Source organism: Ostrea edulis, chromosome 8 (assembly GCF_947568905.1).
Source record: "Ostrea edulis chromosome 8, xbOstEdul1.1, whole genome shotgun sequence".
NCBI lineage: Eukaryota > Metazoa > Mollusca > Bivalvia > Ostreida > Ostreidae > Ostrea > Ostrea edulis.
Window position 1 is genome coordinate 63,959,626 of NC_079171.1, and position 15,708 is coordinate 63,975,333.

The 15,708-nt window shown below is 37.8% G+C and overlaps 3 protein-coding genes across 4 annotated transcripts in view; 2 read left to right on the top strand and 1 right to left on the bottom strand.

Moving 5' to 3' along the window:
* The first annotated feature begins 218 nt into the window (after positions 1-218).
* LOC125661996 (uncharacterized) lies at positions 219-5,098 on the top strand. The gene is made up of 3 exons (XM_056146655.1): positions 219-436; positions 1,201-1,789; positions 2,371-5,098. Exons 2-3 carry the CDS (start codon positions 1,282-1,284, stop codon positions 2,715-2,717), a joined length of 855 nt encoding a protein of 284 aa, XP_056002630.1. The 5' UTR covers positions 219-436; positions 1,201-1,281; the 3' UTR covers positions 2,718-5,098.
* A 2,473-nt stretch (positions 5,099-7,571) lies between these two features.
* Positions 7,572-13,363, top strand: LOC125661989 (protein lin-41-like). The gene is made up of 2 exons (XM_056146653.1): positions 7,572-7,821; positions 9,327-13,363. Exon 2 carries the CDS (start codon positions 9,357-9,359, stop codon positions 11,013-11,015), a length of 1,659 nt encoding a protein of 552 aa, XP_056002628.1. The 5' UTR covers positions 7,572-7,821; positions 9,327-9,356; the 3' UTR covers positions 11,016-13,363.
* The window catches only part of LOC125660925 (sodium-dependent glucose transporter 1A-like), a 210,509-nt gene continuing 205,699 nt past the window's right edge, over positions 10,899-15,708 (bottom strand). The window contains exon 10 of one of the 2 annotated variants that reach the window (XR_008797746.1): positions 10,899-10,986. The gene's annotated coding sequence lies outside the window, so the exon portion shown is untranslated. The remainder of the gene's footprint in view (positions 10,987-15,708) is intronic. The other variant, XR_008797747.1, reaches the window with a different exon arrangement.

The following is a 15,708-nucleotide window of genomic DNA, read 5'->3' on the forward strand; positions in this document are numbered from 1 at the left end:
CTCCCTTCATTTACTATCAACGTATTAGACAACATATGGTTGTATTAGTAGAGAGGATAATCAAAATCTATACTGAGCGTTTTGGCTTCTCTGTTGGTTTTTTTTTTTATGAAAGGAGATTTAATTTTATCTTCTGACGTAGAGTGTTGACATAGTTACCTAGCATGAACGAGATCAAAACAAACTTTAAAAACACGTAAATAATGTAGACACACCACACGGGTATTTAAACATAGGACTAATGACAGGGAGGCCATGTTGTTGTAAAGTCCTCCACTCCACATACATTTCGGGGGATACATATTAAGCCTGCTGATGGTTCATCAGTCCATGTTAATCTGTTTCCAGGATTTCTAGATCTCTCAGTTCACAGCGCTTGTAACACCCGATGATCTGTTTGAGTAAAGTCTATCGATAATCCATGCTGGATTTTCAGGTGAGACAAAATTAAATATATGTAGTGTGATTAATATCGATATTTATGTGATCAGCGTGAAGCAGGTCTGGCGTTCGTATAGTCTGTACTTTGCGGAGTGTTTGTTTGATTTGATAGTGGTGACTTCGAAACGACCCAACTACACTATGATTAGAAACTTTGAAATAAATTCAATTGAAATGAAAATAAGATAAATAACACTTTACGAATTTATTATCAGTATTAACATGACAAATACATCCTCCTAAAGCCTAGAACTTAGCCTATAAACTATCAAGAAATTATCCCAACCCAAAGGTAATAATAATAATTTAGTAAGTAAAAATGAGCAAAGTAGACGAACAAAATGTAATTCCAAAATAGGAAGAATGGAAGGAGAAGTGTAGCTAGCAAGGCCAGCTGTCTCGCTTCGACGAATTGTTCGCTGCCTGGCTTTATGTAGCAAATTAAACAATAGAAAATGTCATTAAAGTTATTGGCTAAAAGATAAAGTGGGCGTGGTCAAATACAACGGGTGAATAATTTACATCGGGATCGAAATCCAGAAGTAAAAGTAAAACCCAAACTACCACAAATGATATATATCTGATCACTTTGATCATAATTTAGTATATCGATGCCTTGTGCATGTTATTTCGTTTTAATTTTCAAAATTTATGACCACATATTTCGTTGTTGTTTTTTTTTTTTTTTAAATGTACTAAAATGTAAATTTAGTGAAATATTTTACCCTGTAGAATATGTTGGATTCCTTTTTTTGACAGTGAACTGCTCGTGTGAACCAAACACCAGAAATACTACACCCCGGCGCAAATGATTATCCATTAACACAACATGGCGACACAATGAATTCAGCAGAAGCTGTATCGTCTCCTCCAGTCAAACCACTGCTTGATGAACCGCGCCTCACCGCCACCATAGACACTGGGAATGACGGACCATGCAGTGTTAGCTGTCTGAGTGAAGATCAAGTCTGGACACACGGGAGTAACGAAATCATTAAGCTCCGCAACCTCCAGAGTAAACTACTGACATCAATACAAACCGAGTCAGGGAACAAACCAGAGGACATAGCAGTGACACGGGACGGAGATCTTGTTTATACTGATTATGATAATAAAACTGTAAACCTAGTGAAGAATAAAGAGATACAGAACTTGATCACACTACAGGGGTGGGTACCTCTCAATGTCTGCAGTACCGCCTCTGATGATCTCCTGGTTATCATGATCACTGATTATGAAACACAATCCAAAGTTGTGCGTTACTCCGGCTCCACAGAGAAACAAAGCATTCAGTTTGATGATCAGAGTCGTCCTCTCTATTCATCTGATTATATAATCCGAGATTCCTCTGACTCTTAACCCCGCTTTTATTTTGTGACTTCTGCGGGGGAGAGTCAGAGCGGACTCCATATTGAAAAGTGGGAATTCAGCGACACCAGCTGGTGTCGCTGCTTTACCTACCTCTTACAACTTTATTTCGCGGACCCATCTTCCAAGACGCGAGGATTCAGTTATCGGAAGATTATTCTACATATACATCATGATTAATACGATGCTATCGCCGTTTAAACGGCCCTAACACCGACAAATGGAGCATCACTTGAATTAGGTCGCCGCCTCGCCATTTGATTTCTTTGCGCATGACGTCAGCACATGTAAACACAAAATTCCATCGTTTAAACGGCGATAGCATCGTATTAATCATGATGTATTTGTAGAATAATCTTCCGATAACTGAATCCTCGCGTCTTGGAAGATGGGTCCGCGAAATAAAGTTGTAAGAGGTAGGTAAAGCAGCGACACCAGCTGGTGTCGCTGAATTCCCACTTTTCAATATGGAGTCCGCTCTGACTCTCCCCCGCACATGTCAAATATAAAAGCGGGGGTAAGAGTCAGAGGAATCTCGGATTACTGATTATAATGATAAACACATCAGTGAGAACAGGAACCTGGATATCTGTGTGGCTGACTATAAAGCTAGAGCAGTAGTGGTGGTCAATCAGTCAGGAGAACTCCGATTTAGATACACTGGTCATCCCTTTAATACCAAGGGACCATTTGATCCAATCGGCATCACTACAGACAGCCAGAGTCACATCCTGACAGCAGACTGTAACAATGACCGTATCCACATTCTAGATCAAGACGGACAGTTCCTCCGTTATATTCAGAATTGTGATTTATGGAATCCATTTGGTTTATGTGTGGACATCAGAGACAACCTCTTCGTGGCTGAGTGTTGCTCAGATAAAGTGAAGAAAATCCAATATCTATAAGCGCATTGTAAATTACACATCTCAACACAGTGTTAATTACACATATCATTACAGTGTTAATTACATATCTTTACAGAGTGTTAATTACACATCTAAACACAGTGTTAATTACACAGCTCAACACAGTATTAATTACATATCTAAACACAGTGTTAATTACATATCTCTACACAGTGTTAATTACACAGCTCAACACAGTGTTAATTACACACCTCAACATAGTGTTCATTACATATTTAAACACATTGTTAATTACATATTTAAACACAGTTTTAATTACACAGCTCAACACCCTGTTAATTACACATCATAACACAGTATTAATTGCATCTTTATGTTGATTACAGCTGCTTATTAATTAAATCTGCTTATTAATTACAACACAGTGTTAATTACACAGCTCAACACAGTGCTAATTACACAACTCAACACAGTGTTAATTACACAGCTCTACACAGTGTTAATTACACATCTAAACACAGTGTTAATTACACAGCTCACCACAGTGCTAATTACACAGCTCTACACAGTGTTAATTACACAGCTCAACACAGTGTTAATTACACATCTCAACACAGTGTTAATTACACAGCTCTACACAGTGTTAATTACACAGCTCAACACAGTGTTAATTACACAGCTCTACACAGTGTTAATTACACAGCTCAACACAGTGTTAATTACATCTTTGTATGAATTACATCTGCATGGTAATTACATCTGCTTATTAATTACAACCCTGTGTTAATTACTTTTCAATCCAATTTGATAATAAAATAGATAAAAGTGTTGAGTTAGTCCAAATATATATGTAACTACTAACTATGAAAAATACCTAGGGAAGTTTATCTAATTATACCCTGAAAGAACGTAAACCTCGACTCTGCTGGGATATCTAAATTTTATCAAGAAAAACTTTATTCCTAAAAACTGTTTCCTAACACTACACATGGTGGACACTACACATGGTGGACACTACACATGCTGGACACTACACATGGTGGACACTACACATGCTGGACACTACACATGACACTACACATGCTGGACACTACACATGACACTACACATGACACTACACATGGACACTACACATGACACTACACATGCTGGACACTACACATGGTGGACTACGTAAATGAAGGGGAACGAACACACAGTTCTTCGTAAAAAGCCGAACCTTAAGTTCTTGATCCTAGCAGCGAGAGAATGAATCTCCCCGAGAGTCACGGTTAATATAAGACTGACAAACCAACAAAATGCTAAAAATAAACTCAATCTCATAATCTAAGTTAGTATTAAGCCTTATAGCCAATGAAATAGCAGAAAACAAAAACGATCTATAAGACTGGCAAACCAATAAAATGCTAAAAAAAAATAAAAATAAATAAATAAAAACTCTGATAATCTAAGTCAGTATTAAGCTTCATAGCCAATGAAATAGCAGAAAACACAAACGTTCTGTAAGACTGGCAAACCAATAAAATGCTAAAAAATAAAATAAAAACTCAATCTGTTAATCTAAGTTAATATTAAGCCTTATAGCCAATGAAATAGCAGAAAACAAAAACGTTCTATAAGACTGGCAAACCAATAAAATATTAAGAATAAACGTTTAATCTGATAAGCCAGTATTAAGCCTCATAACCAATGAAATTACAGAAAAGAAATAACGTTCGAGAAGACTGTCAAAATGGCGGGTATAGTGTTTACGTAGAACAGTAAAATGTAAACATGTGAAATATCGAAATATCGACTTTTTACAATCTTAAATGACTTCCGAAATAAATAGAAAGTATTATAGACAGAAAAGACATTGTATAATACAATTACTGCGTGACTCAAGTCTATTCAACATCACATTTGTCACTAAAATGCACATATCAAAAAAGTTTTAGAAATGTATATGCATGCAATAAATTATTATTTTGTAAAAGATGTAGTCTCATAACGGTGCGTACAAACATGTTTTCATATCGCCCAAACGCGTGTTATTCAATTTGTATGCACATACTGTTGCAGTTATGAGGCTACATCTTTCAAAAAGTAATAATTCTTTGCTGAAATGTACATGTACTTATATTGTTGTAATATCTGTATTATTATATCTAATTACTAATTTGATTGCGTTATTAGTTAATTATTTATATACAATTAGACACATGTGAATCATGAAATGTAAATAAAGGTCAATCAATTATCGTGATGTACTTAGTCACTTTGTCAGTATTTTGTGTGTAGCCTTGAATTATAGTACATCTATACATGTACACATATACTTGTTTGTGTGTGATAAACTACTAATTATTCTGTTTGTTAATTATGTATTTCAATATGTGTTTGATTTTACAATGTATATATTAGATAAACATGATACAGAGTTCAGTCTTACATTATTACTGAGTACTTACTTAGATTTGTAGTACTGTAACAAAGAGTGACCCCAAACGTCCAGTCTTCATCACCTATATTCAAATTCAAGGTCACAGTCTTCTGTTTACCATCATTACCATCACAACACTCCACAGAGAAAATGCATGATTCGACCAGGACATGAATCCAAGACCCCTGTATCAAATGTCGGATGTAACTACTGAGGTATCCAGGCCATATAGAAATCAGCCTCATGGATAGCTCAGTGATTAGAACACCTGATTAGTAATACAGGGGTCTCGGATAAACCGGTCATGGTAGCTCAATGGTTAGAGCACCTGACTAATAATACAGGGGTCTCAGATAGACCGGTCATGGTAGCTCAATGGTTAGAGCAACTGACTAGTAATACAGGGGTCTCGGATAGACCAGTCACGGTAGCTCAATGGTTAAATCACTTGACTACTAATACATAGTTCTTGGATAGACCGGTCGTGATAGCTCAGTGGTAGAGTGTTTACCTTAAAACCGTGAGGTGAGGTCATGCGTTCTAGCCCCGCTTGTGCCATGGCTGAGGTAGTATGCTCCTTCATCAAAAGCTCGGCATTTAGAAAGTGAGAATCACGGGTGTTTTAGACATGACCTTAGAGACTGAGGTCCCGTGTTACAGCAGACATTGACAGGTTAAAAAACCCTCACTGGTTTGGATCTGAGCGTTAAGCATAGGTTTAAATTTGTAGTACTTCAGCTGCAGTTGGTGTCACCTCAACATGAGTGAACATTTCTCAAATAAACAAATATGGTTCAAATATAGCCCAAACCACTACAGTATTTCCTAGTAGTGTTGTAATGATATGCTGCACTATCAGTAAGTACAGCATGAAAGGTGATCAATCTCCCATTTCTGAGTTTGGAAATTTTACTTTTATGTGTCTTACTATGAATGATCTCAAATAACAAGCACATTTAACATAATGGTGGGATGTTCTCCAGATTGTTCATTTATTAGAACACTTCATTAGAGATTCTGAGACCCTGCGTTTGAACTCCAATCAAGTTCGTTTCCTGTTATGTCTACAAATATTCAAGGAAAACTGAGCTGTACTACAGTCCATATGGGACACCCCCCCCCCCCCCCACCTCCGACCCCCATTTGTGGAGCACACAGTACGAAACATTAGTCAATCATCAAAGGGAAAGAACTGACTCCACAATGTTGTGTTTGGCCAGATCGTGGATACATACTTATAAAATCAAGCTCACTCTTGAAAGTAGTTGCAAGGTGAAAGGTGAAGATAACGAACAGTAACGAAGCTCATAACTCCTATAAGCAATACAAATTGGAGAGTTGGGCAAACACTGACCCCTGAATGTACCAGATGTGGGATCAGGTGCCTAGGAGGAGTAAGCATCCCTTTTTGACCGGTCACATCCGCCATGGGCCGTACATATATAGATATGGTTACAAAATCAAGCTCACTCAAGCTACTGCAGGGTAGGATTACAAAATTGCATTAGGTAGTAACTATTCCTTCACTAAGCATCCGGAAGGGAAAGCCGCCCGACAGATATGACATTGAAAACGGAAAACGTCGCAACATAAAAAACTCTTTTGTTACGGTGGTAATACCGCAGACGGAGCCCTCAATATTACGGCCGTCTGAATTAGTCGCACCATACCTACAGCTGATGATGTCTCTACAAAAATTGAAAAAAAAATAATAACTGAAGTAAAGGTAAGCTAGACTCGATCGACATACCCCTTCATTTAATTATTACTGTATTCGTACTTAGAACATGTAGACAGGGTCTGATCTTAGCAAAGAGTTTAATAAACACGGCGTATGTTTAAGGAATTTACATGTACATAGTATGAATTGTAGATCTACGAGCATTTCATCTTCTTCGTTGTTTATGAAAGGACGTTTAATTTTATCTTCTGACGTAAAATGTTGATATAGTTACCTAGCATGAACTAGATCAAAACAAACTTTAATGGGCGTATTCACACCCATGTTTAAACCTGGGTTACCTGTAAAAAAGGTTCACATTCTATAAACCTGTTTCACACCTGCTTCTCAGGAGTGAGTTCATCTCAAAAATTAGGGTAAACCTAAACCTAATCTAGGGTAGGTTTAAATGTTAAAGGTAGTGTTATTCTAACTATGGAAGACCACATAGACGGAGTAGAAAGTAGATCTTATTGACCAACTGATTTTAAAACGACCTAGAATTATCCGTGATATATTAGATCCATTTCTGTTTTATGATAGGAGGATTATTGTGTGATATTCTATTTTTTGTAAACGGGATACTCTCCGTATAATGGACATGCTTGGAAATGATCTAGAACCAAATCGGAGAAAACCTTTTTTGACCCGACTGAATCAATAAGGTTACACTTTTCTAGTTCTGTAAAATTTGGACCTTTCTTCCCAGCCATTGTGATATCAAATAAAAAGAAAAAAGAAAACAGAACAGGGGTTCAGGCAAAACCAGTTTTATTTTAAGTGTGAAACAGAGGTGAGGTTTATGTGAACTCAGCTCAAATAGGATTTAAACCCGGTTTACCTGAAGGAGGATTACTCCATAAATCTTGCTTACCTAAGACACAGGTGTGAATATGGGCATAAGAGTAGTAAATAGTGTATACCGGCTTACACATCGCACGGGTATTTAAACATAGGACTAGACTGAAGGTCAAAATAACACGGACGCCATGTTTTTACAGGTGAGACAAAATTATATCCATGTATACGCATTCAGACTTTGTAGTGCCACTAATATTTATATATGTGTGATCAATAAGATAGATTTATGTATAATCGCGTGGACGATCGTTAAAATGGTAAAACGTCGCAACGTTAAGCCCAAATTTAAATTCCTTGTGAAATTTTTAGAAAGTTGAAAAAAACCCTGCTTTTAAACACGGTTTTTGTAAATTCGAAATAAAAACAAAACACACAGTTTATGTTCCAAATTATATAGAGTCAATTGTCACGTGTGCGTTATTTCACTGATGTTGATGTAAATAATTTAAAACTCATCTAGGATTGAGAAAGGATATTGATTCTACCTATTTTACGATAAATATATTAACTTGTATGGCATTGGAAAAAAGAACTTTATAAAACGTCTATGAAAATAATGCAATATACAATATAAAAAAATATCGACATTTTAGTACATTTCACACCTCGAACAAATTTTTTTTGCGTGTACCAAATAACTTCGTACACCTCAAATCCAAGCTTCATGATTGGGTAACCGTGCCTTTGTATTTCTAATTATTAGACCAATAATTATCAATGATTGGTAACAGTCACGGAAGGGCGTCACGCTTTCTGAATACGGTGTGTCAGTTGCCTGACTTGGTATGGAGCATTGGATATTTCGACAAATTATGTCTTAAGTCTTATAAGAATTTACTACAAACAACCCCACCTGGTATAATATTCTATTGCCAGTTTCTTTTTCATGTCGACAAGTTTGACGTTCTTCTTATTTATGTTGCTCGTTACTTGTATGCCCTCAAGGGTCCCAAAATTGGTTAAACTAAATCTATTCCATTCTAGAGTTAACTCCCATGGCTAGCCTTACTTGTAGGGAGTTGCCGTCGGTCACTCTACTTAGTTACATATATTACACGAAGTATTGGCGATTTTTTCTTTCTTTCTCATCATTTTCAAAAACTTCTATATAGTTTAAATCACATGATCAGCTTGACTTGTCGGGTCTGCCAAGCCCCAACTTAATTACACCCAAACGCCGCTGAGCTTTCTAATCAATTTTATTACATGAAACATTGGCGAGTTTTACGTCTCATAATCCGTGAGTTTCACGTCTCAGTATCCGCGAGTCTCACGTCTCAATATCCACGAGTTTCACGTCTCAATATCCACGAGTTTCACGTCTCAGTATCCGCGAGTTTTATGTCTCAATATCCGTGAATTTCACGTCTCAGTATCCGCGAGTTTCACGTCTCGATATCCGCGAGTTTCTCGTTTCAGCATCCGTGAGTTTCACGTCTCAGTAGCCAAAGCAAAAATGCGAATAGATAGCAGTATGTTTACAGTCCGCAAGGGGAATAACTGCTCGTACACAGGCGCGTGCTATTGGGGACCGGCATACTACAATCTTCCCGATGGCACATTATATAACATATCGTTATACTAGCTGGTCATTTCTTTTAGGCTGTCAAAATCTTGAATTCAGATTGCCTATTTTTATTAACAGTGAACTTCTCGTGTGACCCCGACACCAGAAATGGACCCGTTGCGCAGAGGCCAGGACGTCTCACTGTGTGACCTGTGTAAAACTGCCCACCTACAGAGTCACTGTGAACGTTGTAATATAAACCTATGCCAGACCTGTGTTGGGGAGCACATTTCGGATTCATCTATAAGACACAAAGTCGTATCCTATGAACACGAAAAGTCTCCTAACTGCTCAAAATGTCCGACACACGCCAATGAACACTGTAAACATTATTGTGAGAAATGTAACATTCCTGTCTGTTCTATCTGTGTTTCCTCTCTTAAACACCACGGTCACAAGTTAACAGATGTTCTGGAAAAATTCAGCTCTATGACGCAAAGTTTACTAAAAGATTTGGAAGAACTCGAGGCCAGAATTTATCCCCGATATGAGGAAATGGCGTCTGACGTTCAAACTGAGGAAGTAACATTAGAAACAAAATACGGGAAACTGACCAAAGCAGCTGACCAACAAGGAGAAACCTTACACCGGGAGATCACCGCCATTGTCAACCACCAGAAATCTGACATTCAGGAGATGAAAAACAAACACCTATCTACCCTGAATAAAAATACAGATGAAATCACACAGAAAATGGCGGAACTCAAACAGATCATGTCTGACTTGAAATCAATCCTAGAATCAAATGACGTCTCCTTAACCTCTACTTACAAATCTAGGAATTCTGAATTTAGAACATTACCGCCTAAATTCCGATTTACAGTACCAAGTTTTTTTCCTCAGAAAATAAACAAAAATCAGCTCAATGAAATGTTTGGATCTCTGTCGCTATTATCCATTAAAACAGAACATGGCGACACAATGAAGTCAGCAGAAGCTGTATCGTCTCCTCCAGTCAAACCACTGCTTGATGAGCCGCGCCTCACCGCAACCATAGACACTGGGTATAACAATGTATTCAGTGTTAGCTGTCTAAGTGAAGATCAAGTCTGGACAGGCGGGTATAACGAAACCATGAAGCTCCTTAACCTCCAGAGTGAACTACTGACATCAATACAAACCAAGTCCGGGAACTTACCAACAGACATAGCAGTGACACGGGACGGAAATCTTGTTTATACTGACTATATAAATAAAACTGGGAACTTAGTAAAGAATAAACAGATACAGACCGTGATCACACAACAGGGGTGGAGACCTCTCAATGTCTGCAGTACCGCGTCTGATGATCTGCTGGTTACCATGGTCAGTGATGATGAAACACAATCCAAAGTTGTGCGTTACTCTGGCTCCACAGAGACACAAAGCATTCAGTTTGATGATCAGGGTCGTCCTCTCTATTCATCTAATTATAAAGATAAATACATCAGTGAGAACAGGAACTTGGATATCTGTGTGGCTGACCGGTCAGCTAGAGCAGTAGTTGTGGTCAATCAGTCAGGAAAGCTCCGATTTAGATACACTGGTCATCCCTCTAATACCAAGCAATCATTTGATCCAGCTGGCATCACTACAGACAGCCAGAGTCACATCCTGACAACAGACTATAATAATCACCGTATCCACATCCTAGACCAGAACGGACAGTTCCTCCGTTACATTCACTGTGATTTAGAACGTCCATTCGGTTTATGTGTGGACATCAGAGACAACCTCTTTGTGGCTGAGTGTGGCACTGCTAAAGTGAAGAAAATTCAATATCTATAAACACAGTGTTAATTATACATCTCTACACGGTGTTAATTACCCATCTAAAAACCCTGGTAATTAACATAGAAAAACATAGGGACACAATGAAGTCACCAGAAGTGAATCGTCTCCTCTAGTCAAACCACTGCTTCATGAACAGCGACATTGGGCATAAATACCAACTATTCAGTGTTAGCTGTCTCAGTGACGAAGAAGTCAGTGAGAACAGGAATCTGGATACCTGTGTGGCTGAATATAAATTTCGTGCAATAGTGGTGGTCAATCAGTCAGGAAAACTCCGATTTAGATACACTGGTCATCCCTCTAATACCAAGCAACCATTTGATCCACGCGGCATCACTACAGACAGCCAGAGTAACATCCTGACAATAGACCGTTACAATGACCGTATCCACATCCAAGATCAGGACGGACAGTTCCTCTGTTACATTCAGAACTGTAATTTACGCGCTCCATATGGTTTATGTGTGGACATCAGAGACAACCTCTTTGTGGCTAAGCTTGTCACTGCTAAAGTGAAGAAAATCCAATATATATAAACAGTGTTAATTACACAGCTCTACAGTGTTAATTACACATCTCACAACAGTACCAATTGCATATCTAAACACATTGTTAACTACATATTTCAACATAATGTTAATTACACATATATAGAGTCTTAGTTACAGCTGAGTGTTAATTACATTTGCTTGTTAATTACAAACCTGTGTTAATTACAGCCCTGTGTTAATTACAGACCTGTGTTAATTACAGCCCTGTGTTAATTACAGACCTGTGTTAACTACAGACCTGTGTCTGTGATGTGTAATTAACATGTACTTGTGTTTGTGAGTTTACCTGGTAGAACACTGGACTTTTGCGAGAAGGGCTGACTTTTACATTCAACGGCTGACTTTGACACGAGCATAATATACGGAAACCTTTTCGTGACATATCTGTATGCATAGATAAATGATGAACTGCTGCAATGTACAGAAATGTGTAAGTTGTCCAAACATTTTAGAGTTGTTCCGGTTCATTTCCATACTTGTACTGTTTCTAAAACAGTAAAGTCTATGTGACTTAATATCCCCATACATGTTTTTATGTCACCTAACTTAATTAATGCAATTGGTTAACATCCGTCGTCGTGCGCCGTGCGTGAACACTTGACCATTCTTATCTTCTTCCTGATAACTGCCATTTAGTTTTTTCATATTTGGTATGAAGCATCTTTGGGACAAGGGGGTATAAAGTATAAATTTCAGGACTCCTGCACACCCGGGTCCATAAGGATGGAGCAAACATTGACCAATCTTAAAAAATCTCCCTTATGACCTTACATCTGTAAGAAAAACTGAATACATAGATCTGGTCATGTAGAACTGAAAGTCCTCTACCGAAATTGTACATTAGCGGGTGTGACCAGTCGACAGGGGATGCTTACTCCTCCTAGGCACATGGTCCCACCCCTGGTGTATCCAGGGGTCCAGGTTTACCCAACTATCTATTTTGAATAGCTTATAGGAGTTATGAAATTAATCACTGTTCGTTACCTTCACCTTTCATCCATGGTAGCCGTTCTGATTCCAGGACGGGGCCAAACTTGGTATTTAGTGTTTATGTATAAACATAGATCTTCTTCAATGATATGCCGTTTGCCTCTATATTTTAGATGAAACAGTTCCAGTTCCATCCCCGCCAAGTTCTGTTTTAATATGTCAGTATTGAAAAAAATCATCGGGGACGGGGACCAGACTTATAGCTTTCAAAACGTACTAGGATTACTTTTCAAAATTTACGTCCAGTATTCGTGTTTATTATCTATGTACTTCACATTGAATAGAATGAATAGATATAAAAAAAATCAACGGGGTTCGAATTGACTGCTACGTAACATGGCTATATCTACAAACGTAATCAATTAAAGATGTGAGTTTTCGGTTCACATGGGGCTTTAATAAATGTTTGGACAGAAATATACTGGGAAAATATGTTAGGAATTTTTTGATATCATGATGCAAGAATACAGCGACCTGCGCCGTGAATCAAAGCTTTTTATAATGGGTGGATCTGTAGCTCTCTGGTATGACCAAATATTTTCCCAGAGAGCTACAGATCTCCATTAGTGCAGATGGACATGTAATTCCGAATTGTCGGTATGCTTAGCATGCACTGTGTTGTGTTGTATATGTATGTGCTTGATTGAATAAAGTTGTATAACAACTTCATACTTTTTATGATAAAATAAAACGCAAAACTCCTGCATAATAAACTTACATTCGATTTTTCATGATGTAATGACATTTTGTAAAGTTTAAAGATGAATCAATGTATATGTGTGAGTTAACATTTTACACCTAGGTATGCATGCAAAAATAGCCTTGTGAAAGAAGTTAAAGTGGTTTGATAAGTAACAGGCCTACCGTAATAATATTGTAACGTGCAGCGATCTGAACACACTCGCCGTTGCTTCAATAGAGAGAGACTCTACCATTTCACTGGAAATGCTAGCTCACTATCGAGGCCAGAGAAATTCCCCACATACTGTCTGCTACACCCCCCCCCCCCCTGCTCAGGGAAGCTTCATCCCGAAGCTTAGCATGGGTCTTTTCTGATTGTTTAGCACCTCTTCAGCATCTGCCATTCACGACGACAACCGCTGTCGTCCCAGGACGAAACAAAGTGCGTACATGGACACAAAGTCCCAAACATACTCTACCTGAGCAAGCCTCTGGACAGCCAAACACCAGAGTCACTACGCTGCCACCATTTTGTAACGTGCAGCGGTTTGAACACGCTCGTCTTTGCTTAACGTGCGTGATCAAGAGATTCACTAAAAAATCTAGATCAAGAGGGAGCCAGAAGAAGTTCCCTATATAGTGTCCAACAATTCATCATTACATATAGTTAACGATACCGTGCTTCCATACCATACTCAGGTTTAAATGTCCAAGTCAGCCGTTCTCGCAAAAGTCCACTAGTCTCTCACTGCTGTTTAGTAATTATATATATAATCATTTGTGGACTCGTTTGACTGTGTTACTAGTTATTTATCTATCAATGAAAGGTGAAGATAAAGAACATTGATCAATCTCATAACTCCTACTAATAAAGGGGTCTCGGATTGACCTATAGTGGTAGCTCTGTATCATGTTTATATAATATATACATTGTAAAATAAAACACATTGAAATACATAATTAACAAACAGAATAATTAGTAGTTAATCACAAACAAACAAGTATATGTGTACATGTATAGATGTACTATAATTCAAGGCTACACACAAAATACTGACAAAGTGACTTAGTACATCACAATAACCGATTTAACTGTATTTACATTTCATTCAGTGGATTCATATGTGTTAAAAGGACTAGTATTGTATATAGATAACAGCCACATTAGTCAACAAAATATTGCATATTGATACATAGACTCTTCGGCACCTGATCCCACCTCTGATGTGTCCAGGGGTGCGTGTTTGCCAAACTATTTATTTTGTATTGTTTGTAGGAGTTATGAGATTGATTACTGTTCGTTATCTTCACCTTTCGTTGATACAAAATAATGAGTGAACATTATTAATGATAATTAAGTACATGTATTGTACAAAAATTCAATAAGCCATATAGAAGTGTTCAAAAGCTATTTGCACTCTTAACCCCATTTAGATCCACTTTTACCTTAAGGATGAATTTGGATCCTAAAATAGCTCTAAAGCTTTCATTGTTATTTCGGATTTCAAACATTTCGGTTGCGCATCACTGAAGAGACATTATTTGTCAAAATGCGCATCTGGTGCATCAAAATTAGTACCGTATAAGTTTTACATTATGACCCCTGGGTCGAGGCCTCTGCTGGTGGACTGTTAGTCCCCGAGGGTCTCTACAGCCCAGTAGCTAAGTACTTCGTTACTAGCTTGAAAATACGGATGTATATCTAATTGCTGTTACAAAATTCAGAAATTCATTTCAAAATTAAGGATTGTCTCCCTCACGCATAGCGCTTATCCTTAGACGAATTTGACTCCACTTTTTTGGCACACAGTTTCCCCCTAAAATAGCTCTAAAACTTCCATTGTTATTTCGAATTTCAAACATTTCGGTTGAGCATCACTGAAGAGACATTATTTGTCGAAATGCGCATCTGGTTCATCAAAATTGGGACCGTATAAGTTTTACATCCTTCTGTCCTGACAATATTCACATTACTAAAATGGCTATAAAGTATTGCAGAAAGTTTCAATAACCCGTATAGGAGAAGTGTATGCAAGCCATATTACATCTTCTACCCTCTTAGATCCACTATAATGTTTAAGAAAATAATTGGATCATCACGTCCTGACAATATGCAAATCTACAAATGGCAATGAAGCATTGCACGAAGTCTTGTGCCTGTCTTACAGGAGAAGTGTTCACCAGATTTTGTGACAGACAGACAAAAAGTACAAAAACAATATGTTTCCCCCTGGAAGAGGGGAGACATAATTAATCAATCAGACCCAAAGAACAACTTGACCACAGTATTCTCATGATACATCTATACACCAAGTTTCAGTTAGATCCCTGCATTAATAGCAGAAATTGAATAATGACAGAATGACGGACAGAACAGGTTAACACTACATGATGGTGGGGGCATGAAAATGGAACATTAACATTAACAAACCTGGAATTTAGAGTAGAGCTATCCAAGTCCTGCA

What these genes read in the sequence shown, in the direction of transcription:
- LOC125661996 (XM_056146655.1), top strand. Translation starts at nt 1,282, where the DNA reads ATGAATTCAGCAGAAGCTGTATCGTCTCCTCCAGTCAAACCACTGCTT. An exon ending in TTATATAATCCGAGATTCCT is followed by an intron (nt 1,790 to 2,370) that starts CTGACTCTTAAC and finishes ATAATGATAAAC; the next exon opens with ACATCAGTGAGAACAGGAAC.
- LOC125661989 (XM_056146653.1), top strand. Translation starts at nt 9,357, where the DNA reads ATGGACCCGTTGCGCAGAGGCCAGGACGTCTCACTGTGTGACCTGTGT.